Raw genomic sequence first — 17,827 nt, 5'->3', positions numbered from 1 at the left:
CTTTCCAGAAATTAGTAATTGAAAATTTAAAGGCATACTTTCCTGATCTGAAGAGAATAATTTATTTTTCTGATGGGTCAGCTGCCCAGCACAAGAACAAGAAAAATTTCATAAACTTGTGTTACCACCAGCAGGATTTTGGAATGAAAGCTGAGTGGCATTTTTTCGCCACATGCCATGGAAAGGGACCATGTGACGGTATTGGTGGGGCTGTTAAAAGGATTGTGAAGAAAAGCTAGTCTTCAAAGAACATTAGAAAACCAAATTAAAAATCCGCTTGATATGTTTGAGTACTGCTCAAAAAATATCAAAAATATTGAATTTGTATTTTGTCCAAAGCAAAATATTGAAGACACTAAACATCAATTGCAGGCAAGGTTCGAACTTGCAATTCCTGTCCCACAAACAAGAACTTTGCAGTTTTGTTCCTGTCAGCCTCGGGATTCTTCATGTCCGTTTGCCATCTCTGTTAGAAGAATTCAAGGCTGTTACTGTCAACAAAAAAATTCCAGTAAAACGCTAGACACAAAACTGTAAACACGAAGTAAAAACTAAAAGCAATTTTTGTGTAAAATTATATTGTGTAAGAATATTTACTTAAACCTGAACGTCATTTATTGTACAGAATTTTATTTCACTATATTTCAGTTAAATTTACCTCAAATGTGTTTCATTTGGTAACTAGTATGTTTTTTTTATTTTTTTAAACATTGTATCAAATAGCATGCAGACGGTCGTTTTGTATTATTTTAAAAGCTTATATCTGCTTTTCACCAAGAAATAAAAGATAGTTTCTGTTTTGTTTTAAAGGACAATGTAAAAACTTAGCGATGTAAAATTTTATCAAGTGGTTATTTGATTTATTTTAATTATGTTTTGTGTCTAATTCTATAGTTTTTTACTGTAGCAGTTTATTGGAAAATGTCGTCTGCTAGCTGAGGGCAATTTTTTTTTTTAAATAAACAAATTTCACAAAGAGATTCATTTAATGCTCATAATATTCCAACTTGTGCAAAAAAAACCCCCCTAAATGTTTCAGTTTTGAAACGCTTATATCTCCTCTACGCCTTGGAATAACAAGACAGTTTTTGTTTTGTTTTAAAGGGCAATGTGACGGCTTCTTACCATAGCATTTTTAGATTTTTATCCCCTTACCTACCGGGCTTTTTTGGAGGGTGAAAAAGTACATTTTTCATTTTTTCTCAAGTTTAAGCAATTTTTTCATAATGAAGGACTATCAGTAGTAGCTTAATTTTTCTTCTGCTTCTAGTATGTATACCTAAGTGCAACAGAAAAAAAAATTAGCCTGTTACTGAAAGTCCTTCGTTGTTATTTTCATGCCCAAAATAACCAAAACAGCAGTTTTTTAACCACGTTTTGACCTTGAAATTTTTCTAGTTAGGTTTAACTTAAATAGTTTTTTATTATGCACAAACAAAAGTTCATTCTTTTAGCTTTACAATAAGCCGTATTTGATCTTTCGACTAATATAAATAAATCCACTACAGCTCCCAGAAGAAAGGTCAAAAAAGGCAAATTTTACGCATCCGTGGAACAAAGAAAGGGCTATATCTCAGAGAAATTTTTTTTTCAAGAAATAAAACAAACTGTTTTGGAGTACATGATGTTGGTACATATTACCAACCAAATTTCATCAAAATCAAAAATGGTGCGGCACGGCCCATTTGTTGATTTAATATGGAATGACCCGGTGACAAGGCTGAACTCGAATCGGTAACTTAAATGTTTTACTGGTAAGACTGTGTCAATTCAGGGGAATAAAGAAACGAAAAAATGGTCAACAATGACCGGTACATACTTAGGGTTAATCCATTGGAGTGGTTAACTGGGGTTACAATTTCAGCTATCAAAATATCACTGAACAGGCAATGGCTTCGTTCAAATGTAGAAGCAATTTTCACCCGTCATACCTCGACGGGGGATTTTCTAGTAATAATATTATCCTATACGACACATCTTTTGCACAATTTTTGCGATTTGTCTTCGTAGTTTCCAATGGCTTCTCAGCAACGTTCATTGCTTTAATTAAAATAATCAGTGGCGCTATTTCGGAGGGGGGGGGTCGAACCGCCCCGGGTGTCATCCGTCTGGACGGTGGGCGGTGACACCTTAAGTAGAATTGCAAGTTTTTGAAAAATATGAAGGTAAAATGTATTTTTATGACTACAAATTTGAAATTTTTCCAGGGGGTTAAAGCCCCGACACCCCCTTCCCTTTCTTATTTGTGTTTTGTACATTAGCCCTCTTAAAATTTCGTTATAACACAAATAAAGTTGTTTCTGAAAATTGCATAAATCTATTGCTTACATACTTTTTTTTCTTTTGCGTCTGTAGAGGGGGGGGGGGTGACAACACAAATTACCAACCCGGGTGTCACCCGTGCTAGGTACGCCACTGCAATAATTTCTAATCCTATTCTAAACATTTAAATACTTTTGTAGCAATTCTTTAACAAACAAGTGACGTTTTATTACGCTGTTATCATTTACAAAATTATTATTTTTTAAAACAAAAACAATCTTCACAATTGTTTAACAGTCCCTGAGACGAAGGTTTTCTTTTTTTTCCTTTCTTTTGGAAGGGGAAAAAGAAAGAAGAAAGGGGGATAACCTCATCGGTCCGTAAAAAAAATAAATAAATAAAAATAAATAAATAAATGAAATAAAAAACCACAAGATTTTTTAACGGTCTGAAAGTGCAAGGGTTCTCTCTTCCTTTTAGACAAGGAAGAAAAAAAGCGTCAAAGGTCCGTGAATCTTTATCAAAAGCTCTTACCGATCCGCGGGTCAAAATGTTATTAAGTATTACTGAAAAACTACACCGTTGAAATAGTTTTAAAACCGTACACAGATGAGACAAATCATATATTCAAAAGCAGAATTAGAAGGATCAACAGTCGGGGCCCATTCAAATTTTACGGGATTCCTTGAATCAGAAAGGAATGGGCCCCGACTGTTGATCCTTCTATTCTGCTTTTGAATATATGATTTGTCTTATCTGTGTACGGTTTTAAAACTACAGTGAAACCTCCCTTAACGGACACCTCTAATTAACGGACATTTTTGCAAGTCCCAGTCCCTCAATATAGGCCATTCCATGTAATTCACTCTGAATAACGGACACTCCGAATAACGGACAGTCATTTCACAAAAAATTTCCCTTGCGATCGTAGTACTTCCGGAATATCTTTTGCTTGCAAAGCTTTTCATCCTCCACAACTGATATCCCCCCCCCCGTCATTCCCTTATCACTGTTTCTTGGAATTAAAAGGGTGGTAATTGGCAGAGGCAGCGATTGGGGCTTCAAACTTGGGGGTAGAAAAAAAAAGAACTAAAAGACATGGTACTTTTTGCGGACAGCAAAAAATGAAAAAAAAAAAAAGTCATAATTTTGATACGGCTAGTTTTGAGAGTATTGAAGCAGATAAGTGAAAACTGATGTCAGTCTAACAATTAACGTACATTTTTCTTAAGATTGTAATGAATTTTATACACAATAACTATTCAAAAGTTAAGATAAAAAAGAGGAAATTGGACGCTTTTTCTAACTGGGGCTCTCGGGAGATGCAATTGAGCAGACCGGCGCCGGTAGTAGTCGGCTTTATGGCGCCGTGGTTTCATTGGGTTGTTTAATTTTAAGATATGAAAAAGATTTGCCCATATTCAAAGTCATATTACCAACTGTCAATCATGCAATAGTGATGCTCGAGATAAAATAAATAAATTAACCATAAAAAGTGTGTGGGGGGGGGGAGAGGGGGGTTGCTCCGTCGAATCGCCGCCGTTGGTAATGGGATATTCATTCATACCCTGAGATGAATTGAGAGGCAAGCGAACCTGCTTTTCATGCAACAATCGTAGCTTTGCAGTTGCAAACTTTCCTGAAGGCGTGTTGATTTAGTTGATTTTTTTTTTGTGTGACAATATTATTTGAGTTTTAAAATGGCAACTAAAAGAAAGACTGAAACTGAAAGAAAAAATTAATGTTTTGGATGTTGCCGAAAAAGAAAAAAATAAGTGTGCGTTGTCTTACCGATCGTTTTCAAGTTGGGAAAACTCAAATCAGCGAAATTTTAAAAGATAAAGACGAAATTAGAAAATTGTGGATTGTGAGTTCGAATGAAAATTTAAAAAATGTAAAGTTTCGCAAAACAGAAACCAGTGAAATCGACGAGGTTGTCATGAAACGGTTCAGAGCTGCTCGTGCAAAGAACGTCCCAATAAGCGGGGTATTACTCCAAACAGATTAATTACACTTGACGTAAAATGTAGTAAACCTTTCGCAATTGTTTCGATTATGATCCACAAAGGGAACAACAGCCCATTTTGAAAAAGGTAAATTAAGTAGTTCCACCTAATAGCGGACACGTCCCAATAACGGACAAAACTTCTGGTCCCTTGACTGTCCGCTATTCGGAGGTTTCACTGTATTTCAACGGTGTAGTTTTTCAGTAGTACTTAATAACATTCTAAATTACTGGGCTTATACATTTTTCTTTTTAGTTTTTTTTTTTTTTTTTTGGTTTTTACGCAGTCAGGTTTTTTGTTTTCTTTAATAATTTTTTATTTTACACTTTTTAGTTAATTTTCATTGACTTAGTTATTATGATTATGAGACGATATATTTCGCAATCTTGTTATTTCATTGAAGAGTTTGTATCGTGAGGTTTATTAAGTAACTTGCGGTGGTCTAGACTACTGATAATTAGTTCCTCTAGGGACGTAACTCGGCTTAAAGCTACATCTGCTTCACCTTTGGCAAAAATGCGCGAACTTATGGCAACCTCAACACAGCTATATAAACAGCCTGTATAATCTTTTCTTTCTTTTGGTGCTTATTGCACAGGTATATTTTGATGAGAACTACAATCTGTGTGCCTTGCCCCCCTCATGCATGATATATATTTTTATTACACATATAAACAACACATGAAAGAATTTACATCACAAAGAAGGGAAAGTACAACCGGAGCGAGGGTGGAGTCGAGCCCACCGCCTCAAGTGTGCCAATATCAAACAGTCAGACCGCTCGGCCACTGAGGCCCCGTCATTCAATTCTTTCTCGCAAAACTAAAAAAGCCTGACAAGAAAGTACACGTCGCTAAACTCAGTCCCTTGAATCAAGGCAAAAACAAATGCAACATGTTAGAGATGAAAATCGAATTAGTAGACTTTCTTTCTTTTGGTGCTTATTGCACGGGTTTATTTTGATGATGACTACAATCTGAATGTCTTGCCTTCGTTACGCATCATATATTTTTTATTACAGTACAGAATACATATAAAGAACACATGGAAGAATTTACATCAGAAAGAGAGGAAAGTACATCCGGAGCGAGGGTGTCTTGATCCACCGTCTCAAATGGGAGAAGAAATCGCTTAGACCATTTGGCCATTGAAACCCCAATTAGTAGACTTGGTAAACAAAAAAATTCAGGCAGCGAAAACTACTTGCATTTGTCGCACGCAGGTAGCGTGCGACACCCAGCGTGCGCCGATCCCAAACTGACAAAATGGCAACTGGTTTTTGAAATGGCACTTTTGATTACTGTCATGTGTTTAGTGGCACTCCCAAGGTTAAGACAAATCGATTGACGTAAGAATTACCAAAATTGGCCAAGGCGTTTAGCCTGTAGAACGCCACATAGGAACAGACATACATAGGCTGATAAACACATTACCCTCCTTTTGCGTCGTGCACGCTCAGTCGGGTAAAAATAAGATTTCAACCCAACTTGAGAAAAATATCTAAAAAAAAGTGTTTTACTAATGTCACAACATTTTCTATGTTTCGCATTTCCACTCAATTTTAGCCACTTTGAAAATTAAGTAAATAATTAAACTGAAGCAGATAATATTTTGAAGTAACTAAGTAGTATGAATTCAGTGCTTCGTTCGCTTTAAATTCTGCAATTCTACAGTACCAAACAGGGCGAGATTTTTTTTTTTTTTTTCCTGATCGTAAATTTGGACTGCTGACTGCCTACTTCGTTACATTTGCAGTTCTGATTGAAAAAAAAATTCTATTTTCTTGAAAATTGCTGACAGAATATTAATTTTAAAAGCATTATTTCAACTTATGCTTGTTCGGCAATTGTAACTTTTCTTTATGATTAGAACGAATTTTTAAAGATATTTGTCCACTCTCAAACAAAAAAGTCAAGATATTTAAAAACCCTGCAAAAATTACTTATGTACAAACTATTCATACTTTATTGTACATAATACCCAAATGGAGAATCAATGAAAAACAATGTAATTAGAATGTGAAATTTGTCTAAATTGATGAACAAATTTCAACAGTGTTGGACATTATCTGTACTAAATAGAGCTGAGCAATATCAGAATTTCAATACTGCGATACATCGATATATTTAGGTCGATAAATTCAACATTTTATGGGGGGGGGAAGGCATATAAATGCAATACCGATTACATAAGTATCTGCAACAGAAAAAAGCCATCCGCACTTTTTAGAAATTACTTTAGAAGAACTTAAGTCTATTTATTAGAGGGTCGCAATTCTTGGGGGGGAAAAGGAGGCTTGGCAAAATTGAGGGGTGCTATTGCAGATGGGGGAGGGAACCCCTAGTTACATCATCTGTATATTAAGATCTGCAACAGAAAAACACCATCGGACATCTTGATAAGTAAATATTCCATCGTTTTATTCGAAATAGTATCCCTTCTTTTCAAATAATTAAATACACAAACTGATATGAAAAGTGATCTCGAAAGAGACACCCCAGAAAAAAAAGTTACAATGTTTTGATGCTGAACTGCTTTTTGGTTCAGACGATCCGTTTCAGTTGGATTTCGAAAAATAAAGAGTAGGAAATGTAAAGGCAAAGTGAAAAAGTTAAGATGACTGATCTTTTTCAAAAGGAACAAATTGGAAACTTATTTTGAAAATTACAGTACATAAAGAAGTATCGCTGTATTTTTAAAAATGAAACCTTCATTGAAACAGTATATTTTTTATTTTTGGTAGTAAATTTGCACCTTCAAAAAAAAAAAAAAAGCGGGAAAATGGCACTTTTTTTCGAAAATAGCACTTTTTTTTCGAGAGGCAAAGTTAAAAATAAAATTTTTTCGAAATGAAATCTTTTCTATTCGATTATAAAAAATATTTTTGATTAAACGAATTAGTAAATAAAAGGATTAATGAATAAGTGGGAAAATATTGAAGAAAGAAAATAAAATAATCAATTATCATTTAATATATGAAGAAAAATAAGTGAGTAAAAGTGCGAATGAATAGGAAAATAAGTGAATTACTAAATGAAGGAATTTAAATGAATTAATAAATGAAGACTTAAGTTATTTAGTAAATGATTGAGAGAGTAAACAGAATTAAACTACTTCACTTTTCCCCACATGTACTTGACTAGTTGCACAAAATATTTAAAATAAAAAAAACAAGCTTAATATTAACTAAATACTTCACAGAATATCAGAAGGTCTCAATTAATATTTAAAATGTTAATAACAAGAACTGTATCATTTTATGATAAAAAAAATTTTTCACTTACAAAATATTACAATATGAGTATCAATTTTTGAAAATTGCCTGCATTATCGTATGTTTTAATCTTTGCTGGCAGTTTTCTCTCGACTGCGGAATAGACTACTTGTGCTGCTACACAGTTAAAATATTCCCAGATAGGTGACGCTAAAAGCAAAGTAAATATTTCCTTATTTCACTATACCCCACCTTTCTCCAAAATCATAACAAAAATCTTTTGAATCTACATAAATTATGCAGCAAAAGACTCTTCAAATGATTGAGAAATGAAAAATATCTTTGTTAATATCTTCAGAGATGTAAATTTAATTTAGAGACCTTATCTACATGACGCAGGTGCGGACACTGGAGGGGGAGGGGGTTGTCCCTCCTTTGAGACTCTCCACCGTTTTTTTTTTTTTTTATATCGAACGTGAAAAATAAAGAAAAACGCAATTTTAAACCATCTTCGATGATTAGAAAAAAAGAAGTTAAGAGGATAGTGGATTCCAGGTTCTCCCTCCCCCCTCACTCCCACACACAGATTTTTTTAACAATAAAGGTTAGTTCAAAAAACGCAATTTTAGACAGAGAAATTTTTCTTCAAGAGTTTAAAAGTATGTCTAGAGTAGGCTTGCCAGACGTGCCGTTTTGACCGGGACAGTCCCTGTTTTTAGACAAAATGCCAGTGTCCCGGCCGTTTTACTTCTTGTCCCGGAAAAAGATAAATTTGATTACAGATGATCAAAAAAGTTCAAAAATAATTTACCAGTGTTACAAGAGCACGCGTCGTATCCTTTGCATGCGCTAAATAAATGTTTTCACTATCTCCTGTAAAGTAGCGATTATGTAACTTACTATTAGTCTAACTCTGAGGTACCGATTTGTAACATTGACTTGTAAAATTAGTATCGGATTAGCTTGTGGGGATTTTTACCACAAGGTTAAAAACAAAAAGACTTTCTAAAGAAGTCCTAGTCAATGCAAAGAGCATGTAAATATTGTTCAATTTTTTTTCTCAGTAAAAGTTTTTCTTCTAACTAAAGTAACTTAAAAATATTTAAGTCAAAGAAATGAAATGTTCCAACTGTATCGCGCGTCATGTATTGTTTATTACCCCTAGTTTAGCCCGATAATTGGTAACCGTATTTTCATAACATTGAGACCTACCCTCTAAAAACCAACCAGGGGTGTGTACCATTATGAATGCTCGCTATGCTGGTGGGAGGGGGGGGAGAGTATTGTCCCTGTTCAACATTTCTGAAATCTGGCAAGCCTAGTCTAGAGAGTGATAAAAGAAATTTACGAGTAAATTTTGGTGCTGCCATCTATATATAGTTTTTGTTAAGAAAACCGAGGGAAATTATTTTTAAATTTACAGATATATTGTTTCCTAACGTTCATAATTTATGAATATGAGAAAATACGCTTAAAGACTAACAGAACTTATTTAATTGTATGTCAAAAAGAAATTCCTTAGAAAAAATACGCAAGCAAATCGTTATGTTTCTAAAAGTTATATCATAATCAGGATAGAATTTATACTTAGCGAGGCCCAATTTCAGGTATGGAGCCCCTTTTGTAGTCCGGATAACTTTTTTGTCGGTTTCGAAAGAGAAAATTTTTCATTTTTTTCCCCCACTAGGTTTCTGTCTTTTTTTTTTTTTTTTTTGTTTATACAGAAAACCATGCTTTAATTTATTTTTTGTCGTTTTTTATGTGTTGCCTGCTGTCCTTGGATTGACCTTTAGGAGGAGAATGGCTTCAAGAGAGTGATGCAGGGCTCCCATTTACGCGAAGTATAGAATATCCTCAATTTTAGAAGGTCCGAGAAGTTTCCCCCTTAGAGAAAATTTTGAAAAATAAATATAAAATTCGGCATTGTGAAGTCATTGTGAGGGATAATTGAAACTACAAAAATGTCGGGGGAAAATAGGAAAACAAATTTTTGTTATAAGTTACATCGCCGCCTCAGAGCAACAGTAGGATATCTTAATGTTATTACTGTGATTAGAGATGTCTTACTGTTGCTCTGAGGCGACGATATACTCTTTTGCAAATAAAGATAATTCACAGTATAAATTGTTTTTTGGACGAAAAATCAAATTAACTCACAACCGTCGACAAAGAGCTAGGGAGGAGAAAAAGATAATGCATTAAAGTGAAAAATCAACGTAAATAAAGCACAAATTTTGAAGAAAATACAGCATATAGCTATTTCAAGGCTACAATGGAGTCTCTTCATCAGTGCAAAAAGCTCACTAACACAACCGAAAGTCGCGAGAGAACTTTCGCGTTCTCTCGCGACTTTCGCGACATGAGGGTAAGTTACTCATTTTTATGCACCTTTCAACCCGTGGCAACCTTGATTAGTTCACGTGCAAGAGGTAGAAATTCTTACTTTCAAGTTTTATTTACAACTCTTACTCTTCATCTATGGTAACAATTTTAGGAAACTTGATGAGGGTAAGTCAAGAATAGTGGGATCTTAGACTATAACGGCAATGGCCACCCCATCTCAAAGATATCGGAGCACTTCCCTAAATTAGAACAAAAAATTACCCTCCTCTACCCCGCGTCAACATGTTCAAATGTTGCAATCCCTTCAGCATGACCCCCCTCCCCCCCCCCCCCACACAGAGCAGTGAGCACCATTGTGATATTTGATTATGACTAGTGTTTTGCGAGTAGAATACTATTGCATAATGATTTCCTCTTAAAATAAGAGTTAGGAATCATTGTTAAACTGCTGGTCGTCCATCCATTTTTGAAAAAAAATTGCAAATTGTAATAAATCGTTTCTGTACCGATTGATCTTTTTTCTTTTTTAAAGAGTTCGGGGAGGGGAAGGCAAAACAACAGTGACTTACAAGTCCGCAAAAAAAAAAAAAAAAAATAATAATAAATAAATTACATTTCCGCAGTTTTTACGCAATGGAGCTACGTTATCTTACTATGATTAAGATTTGTGGTTTGCAAATTCATTAGTGGCATTAGTTGGGCGATCGGGACTAATTTTGAGTTCTGTCGTAGATCATGTAACTCATAAGGAACATACTAAACAACTTTTCATTGAAAAGTTATAGTCACTTACTAACCTGTTTAAGCATTTTAGAGCAAGCTGGCCAGCCACAGCCTTGAGCAAAACCATTTAGGAACCATAAGGCGGAAAATAGCCCCACTGATGAACAATTGGCAAAGATTAGCGTAACCACACCACAAGCAGTCAATCCAGAGGAGAACAGAAGTCGGGCGCTTATTCTGTCAGATAGAATACCACCAAGGAATTTGCTGATTGCATAAGCGACATTCTGGCTACTGATTATGAGCCCTGTAAAAGAATACATAATTGTTTAATTATTTGTAGCAGTTATTCAGTAAAAATGTAGTTGATGAAATAGAAATATAACAGATCACGCTCAAATATATCACCGTTTGCTTTTTAGAACTTTCTTTAGTATTTCTTGCTTCAAGAGTAAATATCTCTGGATTTTGATTTGTAGAGCTGTTTTTGTCACACCCCAATGCTAGTATCGCTTTAAGTTTTTTTTTTTTTTTTCAAATCGACTGGTGCCCTTCAAAAGTTAAAAAAAAAATCATTCACAGTCAATGAAATGTGATGAATTCTATTCGATATTAAAATCGTTAATATCGAATTTTCGAACTGCTTTGAGAAAAAAAAAAAATCAAATAAATTTTCTAGAATAGCTATGATTTTGCAAACATTATTGTATTGAGGGAAAGGGATAGATTTCAGCGGATAAGATCTTGTACTCCTTTACAAACCACAAAAGCTAACAAAATTCCGGGTAGGGTTGGTACTTTTTCCTTACATGTACGACATAGGTCAATTGAAACTGCTATTTTTTTTTTTTTTTTTTACTTTTTTTGCCTTGTTTAGGCCCGGATATCTGCTAAAGTCGTGAGTAACCCTCGGAAATAAGTATATGATTAACTACTCACCACAGTATAGTACTAAGAAAAAGATAAAATAGCTTTCTTTTCTCTTGGCTTTAGTAGTTAAACGGTTTCAAAGTCGATGATTTTTTTTTTTTTAAATGGCCAAGTTTAAAGGTCAATAACTTTGTTCGCGACGGGTCAGCAACTTTGGAACACAGCTGTAGTTCTAGTCCGAGTGGTGTAAGTTAAGGTTCAGGTTCCATGGCAACTAATCAACTTTTTAAATTACGCGTTATCAAAGTTGATAATTTGAAACAAAAAGAATCAAAGTTTTAGGTCAATTACTCTAAAACGCCCGAGTCAATAACTTTGAAAACGAGCTGTAATTATGCTCTACATGGTGTAGTTTTAGACTCATGTCAGAAAACAAGACATCTAATCATCTTAATTAAACGGTCTCAAAAATGATGATTTCAATATAATAGAGCGTTTTTTTACGAGTTTATATACGTGCTACTCAAAATCTTATGAGTTCAAACTCGCATAAATACTAGAACGAATCAACAGCCTAATGTACTTTAAGCTCCCAAATTTTCATGCTTCCAGTGTAATAAAATTTTCTGTAACCTTGAAAACAATATGGCAATTCTTCTCACAAAGCTGATCCGCCATTTTGGAGCACAATATTTTGGAGATCCTAGATCCTCAGGTTTCGGATCTCGGAAGCTGAAAATTAGCATCAGGTTAGTTTCAAAAACATCTCTACGGTTCTAAAATTTCATCCCATTCGGGGATGATCGAGTGGGGACAGTTTGAAAATCCGGTCAGTTGATGTGGAATCACTCTGATATGAACATTATGCATATTTATGCACACGCATCTTTTGTTATTGTCTAATAATCCTGGTTTGTTTTTTTTACGTTACATTTATATTTTTACTTTTGAGCCTTTTTTAATAAATTTGTTTATTTATAAAAGTTAATTACAAAGTAATGTATGTGCAAATTCTACTGTAATTATGAACTCAATCTCTTACCCAATTGCAATCCTCTTTCTAAATATAGCATTGATTTATGATCACCAGTGGTCAAAATTCGACCATATTCATAAATGAATGTTTGAGAAAACTTGTATTAATTTAACTATTTCCAACATTTTTATTTCTACTCTTACTCATGTTTACTGCCCCCTATTGAAAATATATTCAATTTACTCCCCCCTCCCCCATTTAAAAATATATTAATGTAAACATTTATTCCAATTTTGCATTTTGTCTGTTAATCTCAAAATAAATGGATGAAAAATGATATTTCGGTAATGGGGTCGTTTCTGAAATTTTAAAAGTAATTTTTTCTGAAAGAGCATGCTTAAAGACATAGGTTTAAACCATTTTTTAAATAATTTGAAATAATGTAATTTTTCAACAACGATTTTAGTCGGTGAGCAGATTGAAATTCGTTTTTTTTTACGCTTCTGCACATGACTTTAAAAGCGACGAAATGCTATTCACTGATGCCATTAGCGCACAGCAAGCGCAAATTATCATAACCTGGAAGCACAGTTTATAGCAAAGCGTAAACATTTCGAGAGAAAATTGAGTAGCGCGCCAAAGTACATCACTTGTAGCGTCATAAAGACCACGTATTATCTCCAAAATCGGACATTTAAAAAAATTAATAAAAATAACTGTTGCGAAAATAAAAGTTTTCTGGCTCCACATTATTTTTTATTTTTATAATTATTATTTTTATTATTATTATTATTATTTTTGTTTGCTTATATTATTAATTTTAGTTACTAAAAGTTGTACTTTTGACTGAAGGAAACAACCCCATTGAGAAATTGATGTGATCGTAAAATTCTTGGCTTGAATAATTTTATTTTGGATATCATGTTGCTTTGTGTTAACCCTCTGCAAATAGATATTTCCCTACTCTTTGTTTACATGGAAAAGGAAAAACATTTTTCGCCTTGGCATTGGAAACAAAAAATTTCACGCCAAAGGATAAAAATCACCAATTATCAATTTTCGAAATTTTCCCGTATGAAAAGCAGCATCAAAACTCAGTTTATACGTAAAACTTCTGTATGAACAATATTACTTATAAAACGTCTATTTAATTGAATAAGTTGCTTCTTCGTCATTAAAAATACAAATTTCCAAGTAACAAATGAACGAACTCTACTCGTGGCAACTGTCCATTCGAAAACACTGGACGTCGCAATAATAGTACATTTTTAGAAAAGGTCGTCTTTGTTATTTGTTTATGGTTAAGGGAGGTGCATAACTGATGTCACACATTTCAACATTTTCGATCCTCTCCCCTTGTGTCACTATGTTTCGCACTTCACCATACCCTATCTTGCTGCTTTTCATAACGTTCCAAAAAGGCAAACAAAAAGGCTTGTTGTCAGATTCTCTGTATATCCCTCTTGTCATTCCTTTTTCCTCTCCCTTCTCACAAACTGTTACTATTTCGTGAACCCCACCTTAAAGCGGAACTTCATTCGTGAACTGCCCGTTTTGTAGTAACCGTAAGCAAATATATTTCCTTGCTCTTTGTTTATTTATGCAAAGAAAAATCATTTCTCGCGCTGCAATTGGTGACAAAAATTTGGCGCCAATAGACGAAGAGTGCCAATTTCCCAATTTATCGAAGTCTTCCCGAATGAAATGATGCTGCAAAACATAGATTATACGTAAAACTTCTGCATGAACAAGATTTCTTCCAAAAAGCTTAATAGTATTGAGCAAGTTGCCTTGACATTTCTCATTAGAAATATAAAATTTCAAACAGTCAAATGAACGAATCCAATTTTCTACATTAAAAATTGTCCATTCAAAAACACTGGACGTCTCAATAATAGTGCAATTTTATTTAAAAAAAATCGTGCTTGTGATTTGTTTACGGTTTAGGGGATAACTGACTAATGCACTTTTCCAAATTTTTTTCATCCCTCTCCCCTCTGTCACAACGTTAAGCATTGTTGAGAAGGAGGTATTACATTTGTTCTTAACCATTTATTGTAACTATTACTTTCCATTTATGATGGCATCATGTAGTAGTCATATAAAAATATTTTAAGCTTGTTTAGCTGCATGAAAGTGTCATATATAAATACAATACTTTTGACACGTTTTACAAAAGGAACCTGAATTATTTTTTACTATTACCCTGCGTGGCAAAAAAAAAATTAAAAAAGCTTTTAGCACTATTTTTGATAATACTTATGTCCAAAATGACCCTTTGAATCTAAAAACAACCAACTTTTTCTCCCCCTCCCCTCCCCCAACCTCTCTTCACTTTTTGGAGATGGCTCTCCTAATTTTTTACGGTTTTCGTTAATTTCTTAGCCATTAATTTGAATTGAAAGAGTAGGGAGTTACACATTAACCATTAACAATCTCCTGAAGAGCTGGAGAGGTTAAAAAGTTCAAAAACATGAATATTTGTGGCAAGAAGGGCGACTTACTAAAGGGTTATTCATTCCTAAAATGTTCTTCAAATCATCAAAAGCTTTTTTTTTTTTTGCTAGTTTTTTTCACAATATTTTCACTTATTTTTTGGAGTAAAACCAAAGTTTTGAACGGTGGTTGGACTCACTCCTATGAACTATCAGGCGAGCACCCAAGGGGGTTTTAGCCCACTAGCGCTTTAGAGGTTCTAGCCCCCCCCCCCCTCCCCCCATGACAAATCAGGGTTTAGGGAGGCTTAAAGCCAACACGACATTTCAAATTTTTCATTGTGGACGGAAAGAATTCAAATCGAGGAAAATTCGATATATTATATTTTTTTGAAATCAATAAAGTAGCAAATATACACACACATAAAAAGTATGTTGCACTTCTTAAAGAGTCTAACACTGCCCCGGAGTTAGATACTACTAATCAGATTGTAAACTAAGCACAAAAACCCGCAAATAATTTGAATTTACGGCTCTTGACTATGTGAAAATAAACGTAACGTCAGCAACTTGACAACGAAAATTCATTGCCACTTTTCGCAGAAGATTGATGGCTATTAAGGTCCTCAGAATTGCTCCCCACCCCATTCTTATTTTCTTTGCTTGCTGTTTTTCTCCTAAAATACCTATAAGTCAACAGTTATGGAGGGCGTTTTTTCAGAAAACAGGGTTAAATTGTTTAGCAACAACCGGAACCGATTAGAAAGCAGGAAATTTATTCATTTCGAAAAAGTTCCCCGGGAGAATGTCGAATCCACCCGTCCCCTAACATCACCGAAGATAGTCTAAAACTGCGTTTTTAAAATTATTTTTTCTAAAAATAGTTGGAAAAGATTACTTGAGCTCCATACCTTCAACTTCGTTGGCAAGATGGAACCTATACAATCGCTTGTTTAGAATGCAAATTCAAAAAAGTTGCAATTTCAGAAAGTTTCCAGTGGAGGAGCCCCGAATCTCCCTTATTACTAACATCAAGAAAGAGGATTTGAAAGTGAGTTTTGAAAATTACAATTCTGAAAAATGGCCAGGGGTGATTCTTCAAGCCCCATTTCTTTCCATAATGTAATCGAAAATGGCCTGCAATCACATTTTAAGACTTCTATTTCAAAAATTTCCGTAGGGCCCCCAAACCGAACCTGTTCTCAACATCACCAAATATCGTCTAAAAATGAGTTTTTATGACTATAATTCTAAATAGGGGTGATTCCTTTAATACCATTTATTCCCCTAATGTTTCCAAAGATGGCGTACAATCTGGTTTTTAAGACCCTAAAGTTTGAAAACTTTACTAGGCCTTTAAACTACCCCTTTGTTCTTAACACCATCAAAAATCATCTAAAAGTGCGTTTTCCAAACTGCAATTTTCAAACTGTCAGCAGGGCCGATCCTAGCAGGTGTGCAGAGTGTGCGCCGCACAAGGGCGGCCAAAGCAAGGGGCGGCCGCCGGCCGCATCATATAGTTCTTATAATCAAGCAAAATTCCTCAAGAATTTCTCACAAGATAACTTATAATAAGTAGAATAAATCTGAATCCCTTCTGAAGCATGAAATGGTGCCGTCTAAAAGGAGCACCGAGGGCAGCCACTAATGTTTACCCCCCAAGCTTTTATAGAACTAAACAATAAAAACATATTTTATTTATTAAAAAAAAGCTATACTGATTAGATACTCTCGCAAGCATTTCAAACAACAAACTATGAAACAAACTCTGTGTTTAACAATCGTGGATGCGTGGAGAGAAAGTGGAAAATTGCGATTCCCTTGAGAGTAACATATATATATGACGAACTAAAATGTTGTACTTTTCCCCCTTTACAATTTTTCTGATTAAAATCTTGAATGAACTTCCCGGTATTAGATCAGGTAGGAGGACAGGGCTTTTGCCCCGGGAAGCAAATTTAAATGTAGCTCCAAAACGAAGATCCAAAAGGATGCCATGACCTCCTTGACGAAACTAAAGAAGGCTTAAAATTGCGTTTCTAGGACTTTATTTTCGGAAAAGTTCGCTGGTTGAACCATCGATCTTAAGGAGCCAATTAAGTCTCTGATTCACCTCTTCAACCTTAACTTAATCAAACATAGCCTAAAAATGTTGGCTCCAAAATCCAAAACGTGTTTTCAGACGACAGCCCTTCCTATCATCAAACGTCATATAAAACTGCTTTGGCATTTTTTGAAATTTTTGCAGTGGAGGACCCCGAAATCAATTCGCAAACATTACTATCAAAGACAGTCTCAATTAGCGTCTTTAGAGAAGCCCCTAAATCCACCCCCTCTCACTTAACGTATTGAAAAACAAACTAAAATTGCGTGTTTCAAACATCAGTTTCAAGAACTTTTGGGGAAAGACCCCGGATCCCCCTTTTCTCCAACGCAATCACTATACCTGAAAATTTTGTTTTTAGACGGTTCCGTGGAGCCACAGCTTCCTGCCTAAACTAGCCTGAAATTGACTTCAGTTTCAAAAACACAGTTCGTGAGGGCACACTGAACCCACGCCCGCTCTTAGTCCCATCGTTATCAAACAATGCTTAAAATACGATTTTGGGACTTATATTTCTAAAGAATTCCGGAGGAGAACTGCCAGGCTTATGTAACTTTTCACGGCGCTGGGGCATATCCATCAATCGTCGAGGTGAGGTGGACAGCAGACTATAGTTATATTTTTCAGATATTAATGTTGAAAAATATCTGAAAGATCCGTAGAAGCTTCCCAGTTTTGTTAACGTCACCAAAGATAATATAAAATTGCGATTTTAGAAATATCCGCTTAAGAGTTCCAAAACCCTTCCTTCCCAAAAATAGCCTATAATGGATTTCAGTTCCGAAAAATATTTTGGTTCGGAATATTTCACGTTTCCTCTATTGTTTTCAAATCTAGCCAAAAACGGGTTTTGAAAAAATAGTGCCGAGAAATTACCGGAGGATAGCCGCCAGA

The 17,827-nt window shown here is 34.8% G+C and overlaps 1 protein-coding gene across 1 annotated transcript in view; it reads right to left on the bottom strand.

The window, feature by feature from the left end:
* LOC129217150 (glucose-6-phosphate exchanger SLC37A4-like) overlaps positions 1–17,827 on the bottom strand; it is a 48,095-nt gene that overhangs the window by 23,353 nt on the left and 6,915 nt on the right. Inside the window, exon 2 of the mRNA XM_054851410.1 lies at positions 10,623–10,855. Within this exon, the coding sequence (XP_054707385.1) occupies positions 10,623–10,855 (233 nt within the window). The remainder of the gene's footprint in view (positions 1–10,622; positions 10,856–17,827) is intronic.

The sequence above is a fragment of the Uloborus diversus genome, chromosome 2, assembly GCF_026930045.1.
Source record: "Uloborus diversus isolate 005 chromosome 2, Udiv.v.3.1, whole genome shotgun sequence".
In the NCBI taxonomy this organism is placed as follows: domain Eukaryota; kingdom Metazoa; phylum Arthropoda; class Arachnida; order Araneae; family Uloboridae; genus Uloborus; species Uloborus diversus.
The sequence above is the reverse complement of the archived record's forward strand: the minus strand, read 5'-3'. Positions and strand labels throughout refer to the sequence as shown.